The sequence below is a fragment of the Aythya ferina genome (genome assembly GCF_964211825.1).
Source record: "Aythya ferina genome assembly, chromosome: Z".
Classification (NCBI taxonomy): Eukaryota; Metazoa; Chordata; class Aves; order Anseriformes; family Anatidae; genus Aythya; species Aythya ferina.
In genome coordinates this window covers 93,224-120,000 of record NC_140299.1, presented here as the reverse complement: position 1 = coordinate 120,000, position 26,777 = coordinate 93,224, and the positions used below count along the sequence as shown (strand labels likewise).

Sequence of the window (26,777 nt, the reverse complement as noted above, 5' to 3'; positions counted from 1 at the left end):
TGTGCTATAAAGCAGCATTACTAAAATATTATAGGGTACAAAGAGTAGGAATGACCTATTGGATATGAAATGCTTTCTCAATTCATTTGTACCTTAGCTATCTCCTGTGATCTGTGAGGGAAAGAACCACACAGGTTTTTTTCAAAGCTCTCTTCAGAACAAATAAGCATTCTCTACTTTTTGCTAAAGTCAGATGACATTGTCATATTATCCATTTTAACAGTTGGGCCATTCTTGGATCTGGAATGCAGGTACATCTAACTTTATACCATGCTTTTTGGAAATGCATCTCCATTGTGGATATATAAATGAGGACAATTTTTATTTCACCTTCTCTGCTGTTTTCATGTGCAGCCTTTGTTTCACATTAGACCACCGCTGCTGGCACTGTGGGAATTGAGACACTCCACTCTCTCAAACATATACGTTAGAACTTGCCATAAAAAGAAGACTGTGATGAAGGTGAGCTGAGAACCTGTCACGTTTGTGGCAGCCACTGGCCCCAGCAAGTCTGCAGTGAGCATTAAGTATACTGCTGCTCACAGAAAACTGACCAAAGGAGAGCACTGCATGGAGGAGAGATCTGGAAAACACAGCTATCAGTAAAGGCACACTTCTAACATCAGTGAAGATTAGATGAAGGGGAGCACACCACAACCCATAAAACATAAAAATGGTTCTTTAAAAAAAAAGAAAAAAAAAAAAACACAAAACAAAGGAATTTACCTTCTGTGTCAACAAGTAACTGTTAAAAAGAATAGTGGCTTTAAATGAGTATTGGTTTTAAACAGGAAATTTTGTATTTGTTACAACTGCAGAGTACCTGGAGAGAGTGCTGACAAGGCATAGCATCTCTGCAAAAGCTTTATTAGGAAAAGTGTCTGTGCTGCAGTGTCTGCTTGGCAGACATACAGGACAGATCATCTCTGAGAATTCCTTCCTTTCTTGATAATCCTTGCTCTGCTTTATTCTTCATATTTCACAGTTCCAGGCTAAAAAAAAAAGTCACAATAGTATCTAGTTCCTCAAGTGGTATTACCAGGACAGTTAAAGGACTTGAGCAGTGTTGTTAGTAATAATTTGTTTGCACGTAAAAATGCTGTACAGACTGAGATAGGGACAGAGAACATTTTTTCTCTGGTTATTTTACTATTTTATTTATCATGCTACATCTTTGGTTCCCCTGGCCTGGACTAACATCAGAGTTTCTAAAATAAAGCATCCTTGTTCAAACATTATTATGATACCATTTTGTTGCAGAAAATGTTCTGTGGCTCTTCTCTTGGCTGCAAGTTGTCTACCACACCTTGTTGTGCACGGTATGCTATTGCAGGTGACTTCTGGGTGAGCTAAGGCAAAGCTTCAGCTGTGCCAAAAATTGCTTGGAAGTTCACTGGTATGAATTTATCTTGATATGGAACAAATAAAAATATCCTGCCTGACTTAACAAAGTTCAGGCTGCAAAGTAATTTTTGTACCTATCTTCGTATTGGTTATATTAGTGTATTTAGGCAGGATCAGAATCCCAGTGCCACTGAGATACAAGGAAAGCTTAACCTGATTCCTGGCAGGACTCAGTTCAGCATCCGATCTAGCAGATGTACCAGCCAAAATTTTACCAAGGGTAACAAGTGAGCCCTAGGATCAAGTCAGACATTCCACAACTTAAGTAGTGTAAAATGCGCAAACAAGGTTATGGTGAAGCTTTGTAGCTTCCACATGGCTCTCAGATACTCTTCAGCAAGCGGTCAACTTCCACAATGGTTCCATTCCAGCCCTTTTCTCTTTAGCACTTTTATTAAGGAAATACTGTTAATGCTGGTGTTCCACAGTAAAGGAAGCAAATGCTTTTCACTGTGCAGAAGGCTTTGTGTTCATATTTGCTCTGGTTCCCAAAATAAATAGCAGGCTAGTTAGCAAAATCATGAGTATGAGGTGAAGGCAAGGCACGTCCTCTTCAGCCACCAGTTTAGGGATGCCATCACAGATTTAAAAAAATGGCAGGAGACACCATTTGCTAATTATTATTCCCAGATCAAAACTAAACCTTAGAAATAATGCTTAGTCATAAAATAATAAAGGGCATTGCTCTTTCTGTGACCTGCTTAGTAGATGAGGCTAGATTTCAAAAAGATGCATAAATTGGTTGGCTAATTCCACAGACACATGAGTTAATGAATTGCTAAGAGCCTAACATGCTTTAAAAGTCAAATGGCTTAGCCTAAATGTGGCCTAAAGCTGCAGAAACCCATGGTAGTAATTGATATTTTGATAGTTTTAGCTTTCATACACATCCACTGGAAATTGGTGGGGGTATCTCACCATGCAAGGATCCTTTTTGGACCCCAGGAGGCAAGTGCAGTGGCACAAAAGCTCATCTTCTGTCTCATTCTTACCTTCTTTTGTGCTTTACTCAGTTCTAGGGCTGCAGACTGACAATATTCAGTCAGCTCTTCCCCGATCTTGTTGAGTATTTTAAATACTGAACATCTTCACCGCAGTGAGAGCCCCCTTCTAACACACTCTCCTGCAACTTTGAATGGTGAATTTTGAGTTATATTTTATTAAAATGAGCAATTGTCCTGTTCATGTTTATCTCAAGCAGGGACGAGCTGAGCTGATTTAAAAACATCTGAACCTCTTTGAGCATTAAAAGTTGACAAATTTAGAATCTTTTAAAGCAAATGACCTGGAAGTGAACCATGAAAAACATGGAAGCACCCCCAGCTTTGAACTTTGGCTTCTTGAGCACAGCCTCTGGACAAGCTGCTCATGTGATCCTCGGCACAGCACAACACAACTAACACCACACAGTCTTCTCACTGCTTCCCCACTCTACTTGATGAGTCCTTTTCACTTGCCAGGCATCTACCCCATGCTTGGAGTCTCACCTCTGCTACATTCGTTCTCTCGTTTGCTTTACTTCACCTCCCCTCCTTCCCCTGTTTGCTTTCTCCAGGATACTTATCTGCCTCCTGACAACAGGCCTTCCCTCAGCAATTGGACACGTTTCTAGATACTTCATTGTTTCTCTAATGCAATATAACTGTCAGCCCTAATGGGGAGGACAATATAAGGAATGATCAATCCCTAAAGCATCGCTTGATGGCTGAAGGACCGTCCAGATTGTTTTCACTGCAAGCATGCACTTTCCCCCCTTTAGTTTCTACATGCAAGCAGGAAGGAGCTCTTGGTAATTTTGGTACCCAAAGGATAACTAATCAGATAAAAGCCACATTCAATTTAACTTAGTCAAGAATTTTACTGCTCAAAGTAGAAGCAATGTGCAGAATTCAGGGGAAAACATACACTTATGCACTGAGACATGCTCACAGCATCCTGGTCACTCAACTGACTGGCTTCCAGGGACCTTGGATGGCAGGGCTCCCGACCGCAGCAAGCGTGCAGCCGTGCAGGCTGGGCTGCCCCAGCCACCCCACAGCAGCGCTGGGTCACCACACAGGTCCCTGCAGAAGGGTTCCAGAGCATGCGTCCAGCTCTCCTTGGACATGCATGCCCCAGCCCTGCCCGCTGTGCCCATTTGGACTGTGGCTGTATTCTCTGGTGGCATTAAAACCCCATCCCTTCCATTTGCAGCAGTTCCTACTGAGCTTGGCTGCATCCCCCTTGTCTTTCTTCAGTTGCACTGGAAGCTGCAAAGCCTGTTTCAGCCTACCTGGCAACTGTTTTTAGCATCCAGTGTTACCTAAAGGATGGAGATACTTCTTAGTACAATCAGTATTATAGAAAGAGGTCATGCATTTCCCAACATTACACTTCTGTTCTTTTTACCAGAAGAAGTTAAGTAGTGTTGTTTCACAGGAGCTGCTTCTCACCTTTCTCTGAAACAATGATCACTTTTTCTGCAATGCTGAGCTTGTGACTAGCACTGCATGCAGTATCCTGAAGAATCCAGTTCCTGAGTTGTGAAGTCTGTTCCTTATTGCTGGTATGCTTGTTAGTTTCCAGTCACCGCTAACCAAACGACTAGGCTCTAGCAGCAGCACCTTGCCTGATGCTGTACTTTAACTCCTGGAAAGGCAGTAGCATGTAACGGGAGCACTTTAACAGCTTGTGAGATACTCCCCCAGTGAGCGTAGCACGGAAACACAAACAGAAGATGAAGCTTGAAAAATCAGGTGCCTTTTGCTTTGCACACTTCACCAACTGCTGCTTTTGCTTTTTCAGGCAACCTGCATTCCCATGCCTTCCTTTAGTCAGTCAGTCCAGCTCACCATATGACCATTGCCATCAGTCCATCAGTCCTGTAGCTTTTCCAGCTGCTCACTGTGCCTGTGGTGTCTCAGGACACGGTACAGGGCATGTGGGCCTGACTCCCCAGCAACCTCTGTCCTGGGCAACCTATGCAGAAGAGGGGTTGGAAAGGACAAGAGTAAAAACCTGCCCACCTTTCCCTAGGGTTCTTTCCAGACTTGCTGTATTTTCAGTCTCCTGTGATACCCTTCAGGTATTTTCTTTGGAAATAGCAGTCCCTTACTGTCACCCCTTGGGCCTTTTCCCTTCACGTGAACTTCATGAACAGGCTTTACTTCCTTTGGAGAGGACTTAATTATTAAACATTAGCCTAAGAGTGTTTGTGGTGAACTGACATTTCCAAAACGACCAATATTCAGGAAGAGACATTTTCAGACTTTATTGTACAGAGCAGCAGGAAGAAGGATGAGGAAAGGCAGGGAAGTTTCACTCACCTGCCTCTCCTGTGCTACTTGCTTTCCCTGGGGACATTACCAACGGCAGCAGTGGCAGGCAAGTGGCTTTTCCACGTGAGGTGCTGTGCCACCGTACCGGGGATACAGAGGGACAGCTGACAAATCCCCTCTCAGGTCAGAGATGACAGATGTGTTGTCCACTGGTGGTAGGAGCCACTGGCCCAGGTTCACCTGTGAGCTGGCCTGAAGGTACACCAAGGAACCAGTCCCAGCAGAAACAAAAGGTGCAATGCTAATTACAGGTGTGATACTGCCTCTGCCGTGTGACATCTGCTCCATGCACTTTGCAACCACTAAACTGTTTACCACTTCTGCAGGAAAAGATAAGGCTTCCAGACCCAAACCTACCAACGAGGGGAGGTGGTTTAAGGCACCTTCATCTCCCGTGTTACGTGTAGTAGTGCTGAATGTGCCCCCAGGCTGCAGCTGATGCGGCAACAGCCAGAGCAATAACGCCACCATCCAGCAGGACTGGGAACAGTAGGAGCTGAGTAGAGACCTCGGCTCTCTTGCCTCTTCGTTCCTTAGGACCAGGATCACCTTCACCTTCAGAAAATGAAGGTCATTCCTATTTAAATGTGTGCACGTGCTCATTAGGAAGGGAGGGGGCCTGGGAAGCACCTTGCTAACAGCAGCCAGGCGAAAAGTAAACTGGAGGAGGAAATGGAAAGAGGGTAAGATATGTTTAAGGATTACATCTTGGCATGCGCGGCATGTGATTTTACAACCCATGTCATACTGGTTTGGGGTAAACCAGAAACTATTAATCCCATGGGAAACACAGGAAACCCAAGGGACTACCTCCTGCAAGCATTCTGTGAGAACACAGCAGGTAGCAGTGGTGGGAGCGTCGATCTCTGCAGGCACAATCATACCTGCTGTGGAAAACACATGAAGATTTTTAATTTTTAAGTACATAAACTAGGAGCAGGGGGAAGAAAATATATTTGCTCAATTAGCCTTAAAGGGAACCAAGATGATTTTTTTTTTTTGTATTGTTTTGTTTTGGTTTTAGTTCTGCATCTTCTGGGACTTTAGAGAGCAAAGACCTCCGCTGAGCTTTAATAGGTGGATGGCTCTAGGAACACGTTTAGAGGAATTAATTGTAACTTTGTCCACTAGAAAGTTTCTTTCTACCAGCCAGCAAGAAATCCCTCGTTTTCATGACAACCAAAAGAAAAGCAAGTGCCCATGCATAAGATTGAACAGAATCCTGTTTAGAATGTGAATAGGGGGACAAATTACCAGGCATAAACACCTCCCCATGTAACTGGCTGTTTGCAAACTAATTGGTCTTTCCAACTGCTGAGGAAAAAAAAAAAAAAAAAAAAAAAGATAAAAGTGATGAAAGGGGGAGCCTTGACTGTTGATTTCTCCTCAGCATGAATAGACCATCTGAGTTGTCTTAACAAAAGATGCATCGTTCTTATATGTTTTATAGTTTTATCTGCTTCGTCCTTAATTTTATTTTTATTATTATTATTTTTTTGTCCAATATGAAACTGTTCAGCCAAGCAGTTTTGAACGATTTAGAGAACTGGCTGGTGGTACTGAGTCTGTGACAGAGGGGACGAACTTGTCATCATCGGCCAACTTCTCTCCGGAGCCCATACATATGACGTACATGTGAAAAATGCAACCTTGCACCTACTGAAAGATCACGCCACATGTCTGTGTAGACTATATATAAACAGATTCAGAAATGGCAGATTGTTTTCAGCAGTGATGTTTGCAGTGTCCCGTTCAAATAACTTGCAGGATAATTTTTGCCTGTTGCCAGGTGACATCAGCACTAGACCAGTTTTTTTTTTTTGTACGTTATCGCTAGGACTCAGGAACGCTTTCAGTAGCAGGGAATTCCAGAATTGGTGTAGAAATTCAGGAGGCAATATCAGCCCACCTTCAAAATAGGTGTAAGATACAGACTACTCAGCATCACTCAAAGCCTTTTTTAGGAAATGTGTATGGATATGGCAAAACTGGGATCTAGGAGCTCCAGATGCAGTTATAGTTAACCATGCAGCCTCTTGCAAGAGGTTTAACACTGTACTCTAATCAAAATACTTTACGTAAAACTGGCAAAAAAAAAAAAAAAAAGTAACAAACATGCAAAGCATTACGAAAAAAAAAAAAAAAAAAGAAGTTTCTATCTTTTTCTTTTCTTCATGGGTTCAAAATATTTAGGGTATTTCCATGTATGAATTGTTGCTGAAAACGACGTCCGAGTTATTAATTGCATACCCTGTTTTAAGTAGCAAAAGACCAAAGTTTAAGCTTGCAAAACGCCAAATGCCGAAGCAAGGAGAACGGCAGCACGCTCGCCCCCGAGCACGGGCGCCTCTCCTTCTACAGGGGCGCTTGCAGTTGAGCGTGCCGCAGCTGCTCGTGCCTCGCTTCCCGAGGACAGCGAGCTCCTTGGCACCCGCAGCCCCCCGTGCTTCCGGGGCGCAGCGCCGGCACGGCCCGCTGCTGCTGCTGCTGCTGCTGCTGCCGCCTCGGCCTCGGCCTCGCCCGCGCCGTGCCGGGCCCTGCCGCCGTGCCCAGGCGCTGCCGGCCTTTCCCTTGGCGGCGGCCGCGGCTGGCACGCGGGCGGCAAAGCGGCGAGGGACGAACGCGGCCGCCCCGCCCCGCCCCGCCCGTGCCTTTCTGCGCGAGGTGAGTGTGAGCGGCCCCCCGCAGCCTCTGTCGGCGGGTGAGAACCGTCTCTGCGCGGTTCTTACCCGGGCCCCTGCGGCCACGGGGCCCGCGGCCGGCCCCGCCGGGCACCCGGCCCCGCCGGGCACCCGGCACCCGCCGCCAGCAGCCAGCCGCCGGCCTGCCCGCGGCGAGCGGGGCGCGGCTGCCGGCCCGGCACTGCCCCTTCCTCACACGGCTCGGGCCAGCGCAGGGCTGTACCCGAAGTCGGTCACGTCCCTTCAGCTCTCGGCTGCGGCAGGGGCACGGCCGTGCGTGCGTTCGTGTGCTCATACGAGGCGGAGGGGTTGCTTGGGTTTTGGGGTGGGGGGTGCTAAGCCCTCATTAACTCCACTCACGCTGTCTTACTCTGTTTGCCAGTGCTTAAGCACCGCTTTTTAGAAAGGCAACCAATTAGCACCTCATCAGCTCCAATTAGAGGAGACAAAAGCAGTGTAAAGATAACTCAATGAGAGGGGGTGGCACAACATCATGTAATCTCTTAAGACAGCAGTGAGCATTCACTGGGTGAGCTGTGCCGGGCCTATTCACCTTTTTTTTTTTTTTTCTCCTCTGGATGCATTTAAGACTTTTTTTTTTTTTTTTTTTTTCCTCTTCTTCTGGGAAGCCGGGCCTCCCAGGAGTCCCAGAGTCTCTCATTCAGGGCTACCTGTTTACAGCTCACCGAACAGAAGGACCTAAACAATCCTATATTGTACGCCTGGTGCTTCCTTAAACTTAGGCCTCCACAATGACATGTTTTCAGAAGCTGGGCAGAATAAGTTAAAGGCCGGCTTTATACTCATTAAGTGTTCTACTTGTACTGTCTTCTAATTACATGGCAGGGCAACAATGTATTTTTTTTTCAATGGAGTTCTTTGGAGCAGTTAATTTGGTGCCTGTACTAAATGCCCCAAAACATTAATTAGTGTGGAAGGAACCCTAATTTCCTCCGTGGCTTTCCTCTCCATTTACTTCCCTTGTTTTCACATAGGCTTGGATGAGCCTCTATAATGAAATTACCTCATTAATGCCTTTATTCTTGCAGAGTAACTCATTCAAGATCTACCATTTAGTTTTAATTTAATGCTGTCAAAAGCAAAAGGTGCATTCATGTCTTTGATTAGTGCTTTTTTTTTTTCCTCTCTAAAGAGTGGACAGATTTAAATTATTAAGATGGCAAGTAGTGAGTTATAATTGGATACAAGCAGCACTTCAGTGAATATTAAATGCTTTCAAAGCCTGGCCTATGTGGTCTGCTGACTATTAACTGTGTCCAATGAGTTACTCTGTGGGTTTTGAATTAACGGCACCTTAGCTACTGTGAAGCAAATTAAGTTTAATTTTGTTTATAAAAAACAGTGAAGTTGCATTTATCAACATGACATTTAGTTGTAGCAGAGTTCGGTTTTTCCCATTATGCTGTACTGACCGCATCACTTGGTTCCTCCTGCTAATGCAGGGTCTCATCCCATACGTCACAGTCATGCAAAGCCTAGCTGGAGACCTGTTTATGTATGGGCAGCAGGATTGAACCTTTCGTTTGCAAGAGCTCCTCAGTTCTCAACGTTGTCAAGAAGAAATCACCCCAGCCACACATGACTGCACTTTTTCTTTCCTCCACACTTGTGTAATGCTTTCCAGGCACCAGTCTCATAATATTTTTCAGAGATGGGGACAATTTCACCTAAAACAGAACTGAATAAAAAAAAATAAAAATAAAAAAATAAAAAGGAGAAAAGAAACGAAAAGAAGAGGGATATTGAACACTTCTCTTCTGTAGTGTGGAAAAAAATGAATGTATTTTCACAGCAATGGTTTTCTGTACTGACATTTGAGGCTGTGGGTTTGTACGGAAACTCTCCGTGAAGGTGGTAGCCGGGCAGGGGCTGTCCTGGATCTGCATGGACATCTGTACCCCACGTTGTTGCAAAGAAGCTTGCCTTCCCCATGCCTTTCCACCTTGTGCTGAAGGGGTCATTTCTACAGGCAAAAGTGTGATAACATTAATAGAAAACTCTGCTGTTCTGGGTTACGAGAAGCTGTATCCCAGGGTACTGAGGACTAGCATTAACTTCAGTAGATTTCAAATTAAGCCTTTTGGTGCTTATTTTTTATTAATCGTTTAATGTTTATATACAGATAAACAGATGTGAAGTGCTGTGTTTCTGTAACAATGAGGATTACTGGTTTGTTTTGCCTCAGGGAGGAATGCAGCAGAATCCTTAAGCAAATAGAAGTCTTCCGGTTTTTGGTCTTCAGGAATACTGATGTTTCCACAATACTGGGCTTGCCCTTTGAAGCCATAGCAGGAAGCATGCAAGAGAAGCATCTTTAGGGTGAGATATTTTTGGGTTATGATTTGGTATAAAATTTCAGTCTGGCTTTAACCACTGCTCAGCTTTAAGGCCTAAATTATGACAGTAATTTCATTCATATTTTTATAGATAGTAATCTTTAGTAAGTTTTAATTTAGTAAATTTTAATTTTTAATTTAGTAAATTAATTTAATTTAGTAATTTTTTAGTAAATTTTATAGTAATTCCCACTGCAGTTTTTTGATCACTTACAGGCACGATTAGAATCTGTTAAAAGACTGCTTGCAGAGTTCAGTGATACAAAATATGTCTGCTGTTAATTGTGAATGCACACTTACAAACTGTTTTCATACCAGCAAGTGAGCAAGCAGGATTTAACATCTGATCCTTGATCTTTCGTTCTCTCTCTTCTTCCTCCTTTCATTTTTACAACCCATGTCACAAAATAACAGAGATGCACTCAAAAAAAAAAAAAAAAAAAAAGTGCATGTCAAAAGACTTGAGCAACCTCTAGTCTGCCTGGCATGTGTGTGTTGTAATTTATTGTGTGGCTGCAGTGCTCCCAGAGGTCAAAAATCAGAGAATCACATCCATGGAGACAGAGCCTCTGGAGGGCTCAGAGCAGGTGCAGGCGCATCAGCTTGCTCACAGCCTTGTCCACTTGTCCAAGGCCTCTAAGTTTTGAATACTGTGAAAGGCAGGGGAGCTCTCCCTTGGCCCCTGTTCCACCTGCATAGCAAAAACTTTTCCATATGAAATAATTTCCTTAGCAAGGAAAATTACCGTGTTTTCAATCTGAGCATTAAATATCATATGGTGATTTGTTATGATAAGGTTTTCTAGTGCCATCAATTATAAACCTATCATAGTTTGTGTTCTACATATTATAAATATTTGATATATTTATTCCATATTATACATTATATTTGCACAAAATACCGTACAATTATTATATTGTTGGTTTTGTATTATTTAAATAATTCAATATAATTACATAAAATTATTGTAGGAGTAACCAGGTTACCTTTCCCTGTAGAGTGCATATGTTCAGTTACCACCTTGTGTGGAATGAAGATGTGGCCGAGAAGGCTGTTGAGGTGGCTGAGGAAAGAGAAGGGGACTGACAGGTGTGACCCTTGAAGTGCCATGCAAAAGATCCCTTCTGCTGTCTCCCACCCTTTGCAGCACTTTGGGACCAGCTTGTTTGGCCTTTTGGTTCAGAAGTTGTGTTGGCTACGTCTGTGCTCCAGATGAAACAGCACCAGGAACTGCTTTCTGCCACAAGGCCATTTAGCACAGGTTGGGTAACAAGTGTTTCTCTAAGCCATGTGAAGGCTTCAGTCCAGGGATATTTCTGTGTAACATACACTGCCAAATTTAGGCTTCTCCTACCATCCAACAGCATTCTCCCCCAGGTCCATGTTAGTCTACTGACTGAAGTACGTGCTCAAGAAGCAAGATAACCAGTCCAATTATCTCCTCATCTACAGGAAGTACGCACATTTCAAATTATCACACCATAGCTTTTTAGAAAAAAGTGTAAGGAATGGTTCTTGCCATCCACTTCTTTCCTTTTGAAGCAGGGCATTATGCAGAAAAAGAGACAGAGAAGGCAGACAGGTCTCTTGTGCTGGGAGCTGGAGGTGCGTTTGGTCTCTGCTGTCTTTGTATTTCATGCTTGTATGAAAAAAAAAAAAAAAAAAGTACTTGGAACAGAGACCAGGAGCCAGGAGTCTTCTCTCTAGGGCAGGTGTCCTTGCTGCAGGATAACCGCAATTGTAGGAGTCACCTAAAGAGCTCAGCTTCTGCTCCATCTGGTCCAGTGACTATCAGACATGGAGAGCAGCTAAGGAGCCCTTTCACCGAATGAGCTAGTTGTACGTGGTGAACCCAGTAAATCTGCATGGCTGCATAGCGGCTCAGTGAAAAACTGGGCGCAGTCTGAGTGCTGATCCCAAGACACAGCCTGAAAACGCTGTAGGACACGCAGATGGAATCTGACATGTGCCTATGCTCAGGCAGAAGGCTTAAGTGGATGTATGAGCCACAACAATCACAACCAAAAAACACTATGAGGATCGACTGAAGTGGCAGTTGACATACATTTTCATTCCTCAGCAAGTATGGAACAAAAAGCAACAGCAGACTCTGGGTATACAGGGCAGGCACACGGAGATCGGTGAGGGAAAGGTGTACATAGAGTAAAAGGCCAGCGGAGTTCTGAGGCAATGGGCCAGGCACAGAAGTCTCCAGGGAAGCTTGTGCTGCACAAAGATCTGGGCTGGCCTGGCTCTGATCTTGCTGGTCCACAGCAGGCACCTTGAGGCTGTGCTTCATGGCACAGACATGCTGCGTTAGGCAGCAGCCATGTACTCCCTGACAGCTGCTGCGTGCTGTTAAAGACCTTAACACCTTGGTGCTGTTAAACTGCTTGTGAGGCCACAACATGGGTTAGGTGAAGGAACTGAGGTTAAAAATAGCTGCTTCCCCCTTCTTTGACAGGTTAATTTCAAGTTCCCTGATGCAACTCATTGCACTGTGCCACCTGTCTGTGTACTGGCACTGTTGGGCAGGAGGGAGCAGAGAAGGATGAGATGAGATGAGATCACACGACCACTGAATCATACAACGGTTTGGGTTGGGAGGGATTGTAAAGATCTAATTCCAACACCTCTGCCATGGGCAGGGACACCTCCCGCTAAATCATGTTTCTCAAAGACTCATCCAGGCTGGCCTTGAATACTTCGAGTGATGGGGCATCCACAGCTTCTCTGGGCAACCTGTTCCAGTGCCTCAATTTCCTCCTTATGCCTAATGTCAGCCTACCCTCTTTTAGTTTAAAGCCATTGAGTGGCTAAGACAAAAGGATCTTTGCCACTGATGGAAATGCTAGCCTCTCCTCGAGTAGGAGACAGTGCAGAGCAACTTAAGTAAGCACGTGCACCTGAAGAGCATGTTTTTACCATCCATTTATGAAGAAGGATTCTTAACAGAGGCAAGTCAGTTTCAAACTGGAGAATTAACTACACAGTGACAAATTACTGCTGGTCAGAGCTCTTACACTCCAGGCAGCGAGTGTTAAACCAACATGGTCCATGCAGACAAGACTGCAGTGTGCGAGTGCCCCCTTTTGTTCTAATGAGACTGCGAGAGCTGTAAGGGAATCACAAGAAAGGCGTCACAGCACTGAAAGGTGACTTTTACAGCTAGCTGGAAAAGTAGCCTGTTAACATGGGAGGCTGACAAAGGCAGGAAGGTGGCTGACAAAGCCCTGGTACTGGAAGAACAGTACAAGGAAAATCAAGAGACATCTGCAACCACAGGGCAGAAATGTGAGCAAGCAGAACCTCTTTCTGCATTATGCTGGAAGAGAAAAAAAAAAAAAAAGTGTGATATCAGCAGGCTCTAGGATCATGCATTGCTCAGGCATAGCGAAGAGTCTGAGGAAGAAGATCTCTGTCGCATAGCATAAGAGCACAGAAAACACCACCGGGTCCGACAAAGCCAGGCGCTCCGATGGGACAACGGGCAGCTCTGCCTACGGGCACAAACGGCCCCTACTGCTCTCTACAGCTCTGTTCCCTGTGTTCCCTGTCCTCCCCAGCCTCTGGATAGAGATGGCAGGGAGTGGAGGGGGCTGGCTGCACCCTGCGGGGAGGGAGCAAGGAGCTGCAGGGACAGCAAAGCTGTCAGGGTACGGAGGCTCCCATCACTGAGATGGGTAATGGGAGCTAAATGCACTGCCAAACGTCCTTCTTAGGAAAGAGAACAAACTCAGGTGTTCAGAATGAGTGAGTGATGTGTCAGTGCAGAGCCTGCACTTTGTTCTCTGGTTCACAAGAATTGTCTTAGGTACACGTAGATACCTCTGCCTGCTTTCCACCTAGCAGGATGCCCTTGAAAGGTTTCTAAAGGCAGATACAGTCCTGCCCTGGCAAAAACAAAAACAAAAACAAAAACAAAACAAAACAAAACAAAACAAAACAAACAAACAAAAAAAACTTTCCTTTTGTCTGCTGGAACCCCAGACATCACCTATGCTGCATAAATCAGAGAGATTTTATTACTGCGTGGCGTCCCTGCACTGGTGAATTCCTTCATGTGACCCGGGGCTATGCAGAAAACCTTGTCAAGTCTTTTATTCAGTTTGATCAAAAGAGCCCTGACACAGACAAGCATTTAGCTGAATGAGCGTTTCACTATGAATAGCACAAACATTTGGATTCAAGTGTGTGTTAGCAGCAATCAACTGAAATCTTCATAATGAAGGCCTGTGGGAACTGAAGGTAGCTGAAAGAACGGGAAAAGATTCTTTGTGGGGCTAAGCTAAAGACCTGCTTCTTGTAGGCAGGTCAGCTGTGTTCCGCGCAGAGCCGGCAATGTGCAAACACGAGTATTCTGCCTGGCCCCCGCGCAACACCGCTAACAATACGGTGGTTGTGGCAAAAGCAGGTCGAAAATTCCCATCGACCTACCGCTGGGGAACGGGGCGCAACGGCCCGGAACCGGTAGCAGGAGAAGGTCTGGCATGACTTGGCAGTGCTTGCAGGACGCAGTACCTTGCCGGGGAGCGCTCGCCTTCCCTCGGGCCTAGTTTACGTGTCCGTGTGTGAAACAGAGAGGGTTACCGGCGGCAGCGATCCTTCGGACAGCACCAGCAGCACCGTTAAAGAAAAGCAGCGAAGCGGCTGACGGCTCCCGCTGGGAAGACGCTCGATGCACGTCAGTTTTGAAGACCCGCATCGGGGAACCGCAGCAGCGCCGACAAGGGAAACGAGCAGCAAAAGGCTGCGCGCGAAGGCCGCCACCCGGGCTCACCGCTCGCGGACACAGCGGGGCCGCCGCCGGCTGCAGCGCCGGGCGCTGCGGGGCCGGACCCGGCCGCACAGCCAGCAGGAGCCGCGCGCGGCGCTCGGGAAGGGCGCGGAGCGGAGCGGCGCGGAGCGGAGCGGCGCGGAGCGGTACGGAGCGGAGCGGCACGGAGCGGAGCGGCACGGAGCAGAGCGGCACGCCCGGAGCTGCGCAGCGCCGCCGGCTCGCCTCGGGTGCGGGCGAGCTCCGGGCCCCGGCGGCTCGGGGAGCAGCTGCTCGGCCCCCGGCGCCTCCCGGCCCGCGGCTACGAGAGCGCGCGGCGGGGCCCGGGGCGGCAGCGGGAGCCGGGCGGGGCGGGGCGGGAGCGGGCGCTCTGCCGGCCCGGGGACGCCGAGCGGGCGCCGCGGTCGGCGGCTGCCCCGCGGAGGCAGGCTGAGGGCGCCGGGCCCGCGCCGCCCGGGGCAGGGAGCGCCGCGGGCGGGCCTCGTCGCGGCCCTCGGTGCCCGAGGGGGCCCCGGGGCGGGCCGTGCGCTCTGCGCCCTGAGCGCGGCCGGGCCCCGGCGCGGCTCGGTGCGGAGGAGGGGCCCCGGGCAGCGCTCGGCGCTGCGGGGCCGGAGGTGCCGCCCGGTGCGCTGGAGCCGCTGGGCGTCGGCGGAGCCTCGCGCGGTGAGAGCGGGAGCGCGAGGCGCCGGGCTCCGCCCGCGGGCGGGTGGCAGCGCAGCGGCCGGGTGCGGAGGAGGAAGGCGGGCGGGGGAGGCCGCGCGAGAAGCGCCCGGCCCGCGGGATCCTCGCGGCGGTGGCGGTGAGCGCCGGGCCATCGCTGCCGTGCTCCGCGGCCCCCCGGGCTGCCCGTGCCCTGGCGCCGCCTGCTGCTCGTGCTTCTCGTCAGCCCCCGCCCGGCCGCCGGCTCCGTTTTTTTTTGTAGTTTTTTTTTTTTTTTTCCTTCTCACTCCTGTGAGGTGGTGCCAGGGCTTGTGAAAGTCGTTGGAAGATACCCACCGCATCCTTGTTTCGTGTGGTGCTTTATCTAAAAATAACGCTTGTAACAGGCCGTTTCTTACCCACCGTGTATTTTATTTTACAGGTACTGTCCACGCATGTAAACTTCCACGGTCCATTCTTCCAAAAACTAGGCGGTCTTCCGGAGACGACCACAGGAAAAACATGTAAATGACGAGAACGAAGCGTAGAGCTTAGAGGTGCCCCCGTCTGCTTTTCTCAGGCACTCTCCGTAGGTTGCCCGGCATTTACATGCAGGGCTCTGCTATGGAACAGGAGAGAAGCTCTGGGAATTCTCCTGGTGCCGTGGAGAGAAACACTTTTCCGAAACAGCCTCAACATGCAAAGAAAAGCAGAGGGAACGGTGTTGTGAAGGGAAATTCTTTCCTGAAAATCTTTCCCTGCATGTACTGGGTCTGGCTGGGATGGAGTTCGCTTTCCCTGCAGCAGCCCATACAGTGCTCTGCTCTGCGCTTGTAGCTAGAACAGCACTGGTACCTCATCAGTGTTTTGTAGATTGTTGTAGCTGGCGTAGCACCAAGACTCTCTCCAAACCCCCCAGATCCAGCAAGCTTGTGGTGGGTAAGAAGTGGGGAGGGGACATCACCAGGGCAGCAGACCTAAACCAACCAAAGGGATATTCCATACCATCTGATGTCACACTCAGCAATACAAGGTGGGAAAGGGGAAGGAGGGGGGTGGCTCTCTTTTTGAAGATAGCTGTCCTCCCAAACAACTGCTGTGTGTATTGAGGCCCTGCTTCCTGGGATTTGGCTGAACACCACTTGCTGATGGGAAGTAGAGAGTAATTTCTTTCTTCCCTTTATGCTTCTGCACAGCATTTGCTCATTTATTTTATTTATTTATTTATTTATTTATTTATATTTTTCCCCTTTTAATTAAATTATCCTTATCTCAACCCATGAGCTTTTCCTTTTCCTTTTCCTTTTCCTTTTCCTTTTCCTTTTCCTTTTCCTTTTCCTTTTCCTTTTCCTTTTCCTTTTCCTTTTCCTTTTCCTTTTCCTTTTCCTTTTCCTTTTCATTTCTTTTTCTTTTCAGCATACTTTCTTCTCCCTCCCGTCCCTCTTTTGAAGAGGAGTGAGAAGGAGGCTGTAGTGGAGTTTAGCTGCCCGGCACTGTAAAACCACCACAGTGCAATAACTGTCTGTGTGGTTCTGTCGTTCTCAGTGGTGCTGCTCTTTGACTTTAAGCAGTGAAAGGCCAGGCTGAAATCTGAGGTGAGCTGTGCCTTCTGTAACTGAATGACAGGGCTGGTGCGAATGCCCCCCCTCAACACCTCATGTAACATCCATACTGCCAGTGAGCACGTGTAGTGACCATCATCTCATCAGAGATGAACCAGCATCCGAAACCCGCGATTCAGGCTGCTCCCCAGTTGGCTGCCATACAAAGCCGGGCATTTCCGAAGTATCTGCTGAACTCTCTGAGTGGTTCTGGTTGCAGCAACAGCTTGAAAAAACAGCGTTCAGAAGGAGGGCAGGGAAGGCGCTTTTTCTTGTCTGGTGGAAAGGGAGATGGAATTTGGTGTGTAAGGGACCAGCAGGCAGGCTTCTTGCATGCTACATGTGGGTGCTTCCACATGTTGGTTTATGTCAGATGATGTGGCAGTTGGTCAGATTTTCCCTTGACTAAATTAGCCGATTGTAGTGGAGATACTAGTGATTATCAGTTATTTGACATTTGCCAGAAGCCCTATGGCACACGGTTTGCTTACAAAAAGAATACTTTATAGTGCACCAGCCAAACAAGAAGTCAATGTATTTAACTAACTATAGAAAAGTCCAGAAAACAAAAGAGTTTGATTTCCAAACATATGTAGCTGAATTTTTGTGCAAAAGCGCAGATCAGACACACAGGCAAACTTGCTTTTGACAGACATAGGTGAAATCTGGTGTGGATGGACAATTCCATCCTACCAAACAAACAAACAAAAAAGAATCCCAAAGTGAGTGGAAGGAACCAGGGTAGTTATATAGGGAAGCCTGAGAGCACGGGGAGTTTCAAGGTTTCCTCGTTCCTCTCATTACAGAGCGTCACCTTCAGTTGCGAAACTTCTGTCAGTTGGTTGAAGTGTTTTCACAGTCCATTTCTGCTTCAAGCTTACCACTACCTTTCCTCGCCTAGAATACTTCATCCCAAACAGTTTAGCTACTTCTAAGCTAGAATGAGTAAAAGTTCCTTAGAGTACAGCATTTCTGGAGTCTTGGATTCCTGCTCTGCCTGTCCCCCAGGGCCTTAGGGACGAGAAATCTTAGGCTTAATGTTTTTTTCCCTATGAAATACGGTCGCATTAAAGGGCGTAGCTGATTAACTTTGACTGACTGTTACTGTTTGGATTCAGGGTACTGGACTATCACGGTCACAGATTCACCTAAATGAGGTAGCACGCTCTCGTTCTAGTCGTGTTCAATGAGAACTGTCACGGCTAGGAACAGTGCATTGAAGGGCAGCGTTCAAACGTTACCCCACAGTGACCCAGGGTGGAGGGTGCCAGGTAGGGGGAAGAGAGGCTCGGCCCTTCGACTGATCCCGGAAGTCAGACAGGTATCCTTCTGGGGGGTGTCTTCCCTAACATCCGCTTGCACTGAACACAGCTTGCATTATTTCTCTCTTGTAGGTGGGGCCTGAGTGGCTCTGGTCGGGCACGCCGTGGTTACGATTGTTTTCCCGCTTTCATGTACAGGTACGGGGGGGGTCTGAGAAATTCATCCCCCAACCATCCCCCGTGATACCGGAAGAATATTGCACCTTAATGTTGGAAAAACTGTTAGAAAGTTGCGTAAACGCATAAAGCTGTGAGTGGTATTTTTTTTGTTTGTTTGATTGCTTTTATTTATTTTTTTTCTTTTTTTAGCTCGCACGTCAGCGCTGCTCCGTGAAGCCGTGCCTGCTGCTCTGCTTCTGCACATGCGCGGAGCCGGCCGCCTTGCCTGAGCAGAGGGAGCCGGGGGGCGCTGCAGGACTCCCGCACGCCGCAAAACGGCAGCGCCCTTCTGCGGAGCGGAAGCAGCACCGGCCGAGCCTGTACCGGGCTGGCAACCGGGGACGGAAGTGGTGTCAGGAAGTGCGTTAACTGAGGGCGGAAGCACTCCCTGATTTGCTGGAAACCCAGGGCGGAAGTGTCATCACGGTGTGCCTTAACTGAGGGCGGAAGCACTTCCTGATTGGCTGGGAGCCGAGGGCGGAAGTGGCGTCAGGACATGCCGGCACTGTGGGCGGAAGCTGTCGGGTCGGGCTGGGCCGGGCTCAGCCCTAGCCGCCGACGCTCGGTGCGGTAACGAGGATGGTGGTCGGGGCCGGGCCGGGAGGGGGCGAGGTGGCAGGCGGGCGGGGCGCCACGCGGTCGGCGGCTTGTGCTGCAATGGCCCTTGTGCTGGGCGGGGGCGGCGCCGCACCGCACCGCACCGGACCGGGCGTGCGGCGGGGTCTGCACGGCGCGGGGCTTCGGGGGGCTGGGGGAGAGGGGAGAGAGGGGGGCGGCTGCGGCGGCGGGGGGGGCAGAGAGGGCAGCAGGAGGAGGTGCCGTTGCGTGCGCGTGGCCGACGCCCCTCTGGGGGGCACCCTGGAGCACCTGCCTCATCAGTCAGCTCAGCCTGTACAGGGTGTACATTTTTGCTCCAAGGCTAAAGTGTTAAAGACACCAAGTTCCAGCTTACCAAATCCTTGGTTACCCGAGTTAATATCCTCCCTTCCGTTCCTCTTACTCTTTTGTTCAAAGGTAATGTTGTGAATCACAGAAAATGCAACGAAGACTGGAGCACCTGCACGTAATTAATATTTTCCTTTTAAACGGTAATATGCCAGTAGTAAGTGGCTCTTCAGATAAGTTTATTTTCGGTTGTTCTCATTTAAAAACAGTCTCCTGCTCCTTTAACAGCTTTCTTTTAAAAGACAGGTTGAAGTTGTGCTGGCGTTAACAAGCTCTTCACAAGGTATTGGGGCTGTCCTGAGGATTCCACTTGACCAGCCAGCAGAAGAGGCAGGGAAACATACTTATATTGATGGCCTGAACTTCTCTTCCTATTACTCTTTTTAGTACTAGCCAGCGTGTGTGAGACATCTTTTCCTTCTCCTGTGAAGCAGTGGGCTGGTCTTTCTGGAAGAGGTTGTTTGACCATTGGAATTACACCAGTGAGATTCAAGAAGGAAATAAAATCCAAAAGCAGCAGCGTATCTTTATTACTACGTTAAGTGAGAAAGTGACACTTGGAACGAACTCGTTATAAACAATTCTGAACTCTTTTCTTAGCGGGAACGTACTTATCTGTACTGTTGAACGTACTTGGGGGGGAAAAAAAAACAAACAAAAAAACACAGTAGTACCTTGGAATACATAGGGCGATTCATCCCTTCAGGATCATTACACGGCAGCTGTATGTCACCACAATACGCCTCTTTTGCTTAATGGTGGACTTCTAAGAGGGAATTTACTTGGGTCAGGTATACTGTGTGTATGTGGTTTTATGCGTGTAGAACTGCCTGTACTACGCTATCTTTTAAATAGGTGGTGGTAAGAGGAGACAGCTTTCTTCTAGTAGATTCTTACGTAAGTTTCTTTAGTGATTCCGGGGGCGCTCACTTGACCGTGATGTGCCTGAGCAGGGCCTGTGACCTGGTTAGCATCTAAACCTCCTCCTCTGATGTGGTACAGCTGTCTGCTAAATTAGTTACAGAAAGATGGTGACTTTAACTCAGACAGTTCTCTCTTACCTCGCTATTGTTTTATCTGGATAATTTGAATTTGGATTAGAGCGGCGGAGGGAAAAGATGCCTTACGCTGAAACGGACGCGAGTCTGTGAGAAGAAAGCCAGGCGTCCTTGGAGACTGTGCCAATGAAAAGGCGAAGAAAAATGAGTGGAATAAATCTGAGTGCACGTAGTCCTGCATCCCGAAGGGAGCACAGAAGGAAGGTTGCTTGCTTAGAAGAGCAGTGGATGCTTCGTGCCCGCCTTAAAGAGAAAATTAACAGAGAGAATTCTTTGTAAGACAAGCTGCCCCGCGGGGTGTGGGTAGCAAATACGTTGGAAAAAATACGGCCACAAGCTCCGAATGGCACAGTAGGCGAGCTGTGATCCGCCCGACAAGGCCTCCCGCGGGCGCCCTCTGCCGCCACCTGCTGGTGGGAAAGGGGTACTGCAGGCGGCCGAGGAACGCGCATGCACGGTGGCAGCGGTGGGCGCCCTCTGCCGCCACCTGCTGGTGTTAATCGCGTACTGCAGGCGGCCGAGGGGGGCGCATAGCGCGGTGACTCCCGCGGGTGCCCTCTGCCGCCACCTGCTGGTGTTAATCGGGTACTGCAGGCGGCCGGGGGGCGCGCATGCGCGGTGACGCCCGCGGGCGCCCTCTGCCGCCACCTGCTGGTGGGAAAAGGGTACTGCAGGCGGCCGGGGGGCGCGCATGCGCGGTGACGCCCGCGGGCGCCCTCTGCCGCCACCTGCTGGTGGGAAAAGGGTACTGCAGGCGGCCGGGGGGGGCGCATGCGCGGAGACGCCCGCGGGCGCCCTCTGCCGCCACCTGCTGGTGGAAAGCGAGTACTGCAGGCGGCCGGGGGGCGCGCATGCGCGGTGACGCCCGCGGACGCCCTCTGCCGCCACCTGCTGGTGGGAAAAGGGTACTGCAGGCGGCCGGGGGGGGCGCATGCGCGGAGACGCCCGCGGGCGCCCTCTGCCGCCACCTGCTGGTGGGAAAAGGGTACTGCAGGCGGCCGGGAGGCGCGCATGCGCGGAGACGCCCGCGGGAGCCCTCTGCCGCCACCTGCTGGTGGGAAAAGGGTACTGCAGGCGGCCGGGGGGGGCGCATGCGCGGAGACGCCCGCGGGCGCCCTCTGCCGCCACCTGTTGGTGGGAAAAGGGTACTGCAGGCGGCCGGGGGGGGCGCATGCGCGGAGACGCCCGCGGGCGCCCTCTGCCGCCACCTGCTGGTGGGAAAAGGGTACTGCAGGCGGCCGGGGGGAGCGCATGCGCGGTGACGCCCGCGTGCGCCCTCTACCGCCACCTGCTGGTGGGAAAAGGGTACTGCAGGCGGCCGGGGGGCGCGCATGCGCGGAGACGCCCGCGGGCGCCCTCTGCCGCCACCTGCTGGTGGAAAGCGAGTACTGCAGGCGGCCGGGAGGCGCGCATGCGCGGTGACGCCCGCGGGAGCCCTCTGCCGCCACCTGCTGGTGGGAAAAGGGTACTGCAGGCGGCCGGGGGGCGCGCATGCGCGGAGACGCCCGCGGGCGCCCTCTGCCGTCACCTGCTGGTGGAAATCGAGTACTGCAGGCGGCCGGGGGTCGCGCATGCGCGGTGACGCCCGCGGGCGCCCTCTGCCGCCACCTACTGGTGGAAAAAGGGTACTGCAGGCGGCCGGGGGGGGGCGCATGCGCGGAGACGCCCGCGGGCGCCCTCTGCCGCCACCTGCTGGTGGGAAAAGGGTACTGCAGGCGGCCGGGGGGGGGCGCATGCGCGGAGACGCCCGCGGGCGCCCTCTACCGCCACCTGCTGGTGGAAAGCGAGTACTGCAGGCGGCCGGGGGGCGCGCATGCGCGGTGACGCCCGCAGGCGCCCTCTGCCGCCACCTGCTGGTGGGAAAAGGGTACTGCAGGCGGCCGGGGGGCGCGCATGCGCGGAGACGCCCGCGGGCGCCCTCTGCCGCCACCTGCTGGTGGGAAAAGGGTACTGCAGGCGGCCGGGGGGCGCGCATGCGCGGTGACGCCCGCGGGCGCCCTCTGCCGCCACCTGCTGGTGGAAAGCGAGTACTGCAGGCGGCCGGGGGGCGCGCATGCGCGGTGACGCCCGCGGGCGCCCTCTGCCGCCACCTGCTGGTGGAAAGCGAGTACTGCAGGCGGCCGGGGGGCGCGCATGCGCGGTGACGCCCGCGGGCGCCCTCTGCCGCCACCTACTGGTGGAAAAAGGGTACTGCAGGCGGCCGGGGGGGGGCGCATGCGCGGAGACGCCCGCGGGCGCCCTCTGCCGCCACCTGCTGGTGGAAAGCGAGTACTGCAGGCGGCCGGGAGGCGCGCATGCGCGGTGGGGCCCGCGGGTGCTCTCTGCCGCCACCTGCTGGTGGGAAGCGAGTACTGCAGGCGGCCGGGGGGCGCGCATGCGCGGTGGGGTCCGCGGGCGTTCTCTGCCGCCACCTGCTGGTGGGAAAGGGGTACTGCAGGCGGCCGAGGGGGGCGCATGCGCGTTGGGGCCCAGGGGCGCCCTCTGCCGCCTCCTTTTGGTGGAAAACGAGTACTGCAGGCGGCCGTGGGGCCGTGCATGCGCGTTGCTTTTTATGTCGTTGTTTTTTTTGCTGTGTAATTTCCTACGCTCCTAGATTTTTCTTCATATGTAAATCACACAGAATCACAGATCTTCTAGGTTGGAAGAGACCTCAAGATCATTGAGTCCAACCTCTGACCTAACACTAAAGTTTGAGCTAATTCCCGTGGAAAATATTTCATTTACTTTCTTGGTTGTATTGTCCTTTCTATGTGCAAAGCTGAGGCATAAATACGGTAAATTTTGCTTCTAGAAACACCCCAGTTCTCTTGTCTGCACTCTGCATGCTGTAAACTAGGGATAGGCACAAAACCAAACAAATAAATAAATAAATAAAACAACACAGCTGCTGCTGCTCCTGCTCTCTTTCTTGTGGTTTGCCCCCTCCCCTTTCCCAGGTGATTGGGTTTGGGTGCTGGGCGGGGCCAAATGGTACAGGAGCCCCAGGCACGGCATCAGAGAGCTCCTTCTGCCCGGGCTGCTCTTTGGGGTCAGTGCTTTGTTGATGCTTCTGTTAGCTACATGCAGGGTTCTTTTGGTGGGTCAGGGTCTGGTACGATCTTTTAGAGGAAACCGATCTAGTAGTATGTGCGTTTATTGCTTGAAGCTCTTTGGAGGTGATTAATTGTTATAGCACATTTATGGATAGGATGTCAATGTTATTTTGTGCGTTTGCTTTGTTGTTCTAGGTCCCTCGTGATTTTTGCAGGGTTACAGGGCAGATGCCACCAGATCTACCCCTTTTGTTGTTTTTGTTTTGTTTGATTTTATTTTTTTCTTGATTTTTCCTTTTCTTTTTTGGAAGGGGGTTTGGGATTTGAGCGTCCTATTTTTTGGGGTTTGGGATTTGAGCATCTCAATTTTGCGGGTTTGGGATTTGAGCGTCTTAATTTATTGGGTTAGGGGTTTTAGGCATAGGACTTCAGGGGTTTAGTGTGGTAAATAGTTTGGGTTAGGTCCGTAGGGGTTTCGAGGATGTTTAGGGATAGGGCTTGAGGCTTTTTTGTGTAAGGGCGGGAAGGGCTAGGGTTACAGTGAGTGCGGTTAAATGTAGTTCTCGAAAACTCGGCCTCTGATTGGCCGTGCTGGCTGTCCAGGGAATTCTGGTAGGTGTAGTTTTCCGGCACCAGGCTTCCGGTAGGCCGCGTTGACTGCCCGGAGCATGCCGGGAGATGTAGTTCTGGGACTCCGAACTTCCGGGAGGCCATGTTGGGTGCCCGGAGCATGCCGGGAAATGTAGTTCTGGGACTCCGGACCTCCGGGAGGCCATGTTGAGCGCCCAGAGCATGCCTGGAAATGAAGTTCTCGGGAACCAGGGTTGGGGTTAGGGACTAGGGCTGGGGCTAGGGTTAGAGTTTAGGGTGAGGGTTGGGGTTAGGGTTAGGGCTAGTGAATGCTGGTTCTCTGTGTTTGCAGATGACGGTGAGCGTGTTTAAACTAATTCCAGTTGAAGAAGTTTCAGTTACTTGCTTGGTGCCGTTATCAGTTCAACATTAAAAGCTGCAGCAAAAGCAAAAGGGGATTTTTGCTTCCAGAAACACCACAGGTCTCTTGTCTGCTCTCTGAATGTTTTTGAGATAAAACAGATTTTAAAAAAACAAAGGAAAAACAAAACAAAACAAAACACAGCTGCTCCTTTTGCTCTCTTCCTACTTTCATGTGCTTTGCCCCTCCCCTTCCCCAGGTGATTGGGTTTGGGTGCTGGGCGGGGCTAAATGCTATATGAGCCCCAGGCATGCCGTCAGGGAGCTCCTTCTGCCTGGGCTGCTCTTTTGGGGGCAGTGCTTTGTTTTTCCTTCTGTCCGTTGCAGGGTTGTTTAGGCAGGCTGGAGTCTATGGATTTCTGGATTTTAAGTGCTTGGAATTCGCTTAGTAGAGGGATGTTTAGTAGGGGCTGCTGGCTCAGTTTGGGGCGCGGTTGTCACTGCAGTTATTTTCCTACAGCCAATAGAGTAAAATTCCAGTTTGCCTTTTAGAGGTGCTATAAGTGGGTAAAGAGAACAGATGGAAGCGTGTGCCACGTGGGGTAGGCAAGCGGCTGAGGTACAGGAGGGGATGAGAGTATGTGATTGTTTTTCTGGGGATGAAATGGACTCAATTTTGTTGGTGTATAATCTGTTCTGCTCCTAGATTTTTCCTTCAATGTGAAGAAAAGTTTGAGCTAATTCCAGGTAAGAAAGTTCCAGTTACTTGCTGGGTCGTATTGTCCTTTTAATATTCAAAGCTGCAGCAAAAGCGTGGGGATTGTTGCTTCTAGAAACACCCCAGTTTTCTTGTCTGCACTCTGCATGCCGTTGAGCTAAAGCAGACTAAAAAATAAATAAATACAGGAAACACACACACAAAAAAACAACAATAACAAAAACAACAACAACAACAACAAAAAACACCATTGGGTGACGTGTTGTGAACGCAACGATCATTTAATCCCTTTGTTTTCCCAGGTGGTGTGGATGATACTGGTTGCACTGTTGGAGCTTGGATTTGGAGAGGAACAGGTGAGCATAGTTGTATGTTGCATCAGCAGTAGTCAGCATTGTGGAGAAGGTGGGCATCATGACCGGCATGCTAGTGAATGCTGGTACTCTGTTTTTGCAGCTGATGATGAGCCTGGCAATTGACTAAGATGACGACCAGTGCCTGTGTATTTCTTGAGGCGGAGGGAATTTACCATGCAGCAACCTGAGAGCTAAGTTGGGGGGCACCTGGTATTTGCATATCTGGGGTGGCTAATGGGAGCTGGGAGCCAGAGCAGCGTGGAGCCAGCTGGCTGAAAATACTTGGTGCCACTGCGAGGGTGGTTCAGGCTGGGTCACGTTCAGGCTGCTTGTGGCCGGGTCACCAGGCTAATAGGAGCAGCGGGATTATTTTGTAGCGTGAGTGCGTGCGCCAGGCAGGACAGTTTCCTTCTGTTCGTCCGTCCTGTAGTGTTGCTTCTGCAATGTCTGTTCTGTGCTTCTCGGGTCTTGATATCCTTCTAGCTTTTTACACTGGACTGACCAGACAGGCGACTTGGTAGCGGTGCTGAAGGGCCTCAGTGCTTGTTTTGTCATCGTGGCTCTGATCCGAGCACTTCTTGTCTTGCAGTCGCTGCTTGAAGTGCAGTTCTGTTTCAGGTCTCGTGCATCATATTCGGTTTGAGATCGCATCTGTTTCCATCCTCGCTCTTGTGGAAGTCATCTGGGCCGCATCAGGAGCTCTTGCTTGGGAATTGATTTCCTAAGCGTCGTCTTATGTGATTAAGGAGGTATTGGGGAGGCAAGGACAGTCCCCAGACAAGGACTGTATATCTCGAAACAAGACACCGGAACTCACGATAAGGAAGCGGCAGACGGACAGAGAAACAAATGTAAGGACTATAAATCTCAAAACTGGACATTGGAATTCATTATAAAGACACAACAAAGGGAAGAATTAGCAACAGCCAGCTCTTGCGATTAAGAAACATGCCAACTCAGCGGATTCCTGACCAAAGGTGAAAAGTACAATGTGAGGAAGACTCGGGGTCTTCCTCCCAAAGACCCCTGCCCACGTCCCAAAGGCCCCTGCCCACAGTTCTTGGGAGGCTCTACGCAGGCGCAAGGTGCCAAAAGGCTAATTAGCATGAGAAGCGAGGGAAGGCGGGGGTAGGCAATGAATATGTATAGGCGCCGGTAGAATATTGATAGATTGATTGTATAAATTCAAGACTGCTTTCTGCTTTGGGTATGCACGATAGGTGGAGAGATCCCCCCGTGCATCCAGCGCTGCAATAAAGAATATACCGCTTAAAGGAATTTCGGCTTCAATCTTTGAATCATATGGGGTTTTCAGTCCGCATCCTTCTGGTCTCTTGTCTTGAAGGCAGGCTTTTTAGGCCTCCATCACCCCAGTTCTGGCAGTTGCTTCCAGTCGCGTGTCGTGACATTTGAGTCTCTCCTTGGGTCTGGTGCAGAGCACCTGTTGTGACTTGCTGTTGCCATAGGGCTTCCCTCCGGGG

At 50.1% G+C, this 26,777-nt stretch overlaps 1 protein-coding gene and 1 long non-coding RNA gene across 3 annotated transcripts; both read left to right on the top strand.

Annotated features, from left to right (window-relative positions):
• Nucleotides 1-6,747: 6,747 nt before the first annotated feature.
• On the top strand, nucleotides 6,748-19,996 carry LOC311426605 (uncharacterized protein; the record flags this gene model as incomplete). Its single annotated transcript, XM_084503072.1, has 6 exons — nucleotides 6,748-6,766; nucleotides 7,083-7,385; nucleotides 15,618-15,699; nucleotides 18,171-18,236; nucleotides 18,408-18,822; nucleotides 19,449-19,996. The coding sequence occupies 5 exons, from the start codon at nucleotides 6,748-6,750 to the stop codon at nucleotides 18,430-18,432; spliced, it is 495 nt and encodes a 164-aa protein (XP_084359198.1). The 3' UTR covers nucleotides 18,433-18,822; nucleotides 19,449-19,996.
• Nucleotides 19,997-24,544: 4,548 nt separating this feature from the next.
• Nucleotides 24,545-26,574, top strand: LOC311426673. 2 transcript variants are annotated; one of them, XR_014686963.1, is made up of 3 exons: nucleotides 24,545-24,969; nucleotides 25,243-25,296; nucleotides 25,397-26,574. It is a non-coding gene; the product is annotated as an uncharacterized lncRNA (long non-coding RNA). The 2 variants fall into 2 exon arrangements; XR_014686964.1 differs by having other exon boundaries at nucleotides 24,551-24,969; nucleotides 25,371-26,574.
• Nucleotides 26,575-26,777: the final 203 nt, after the last annotated feature.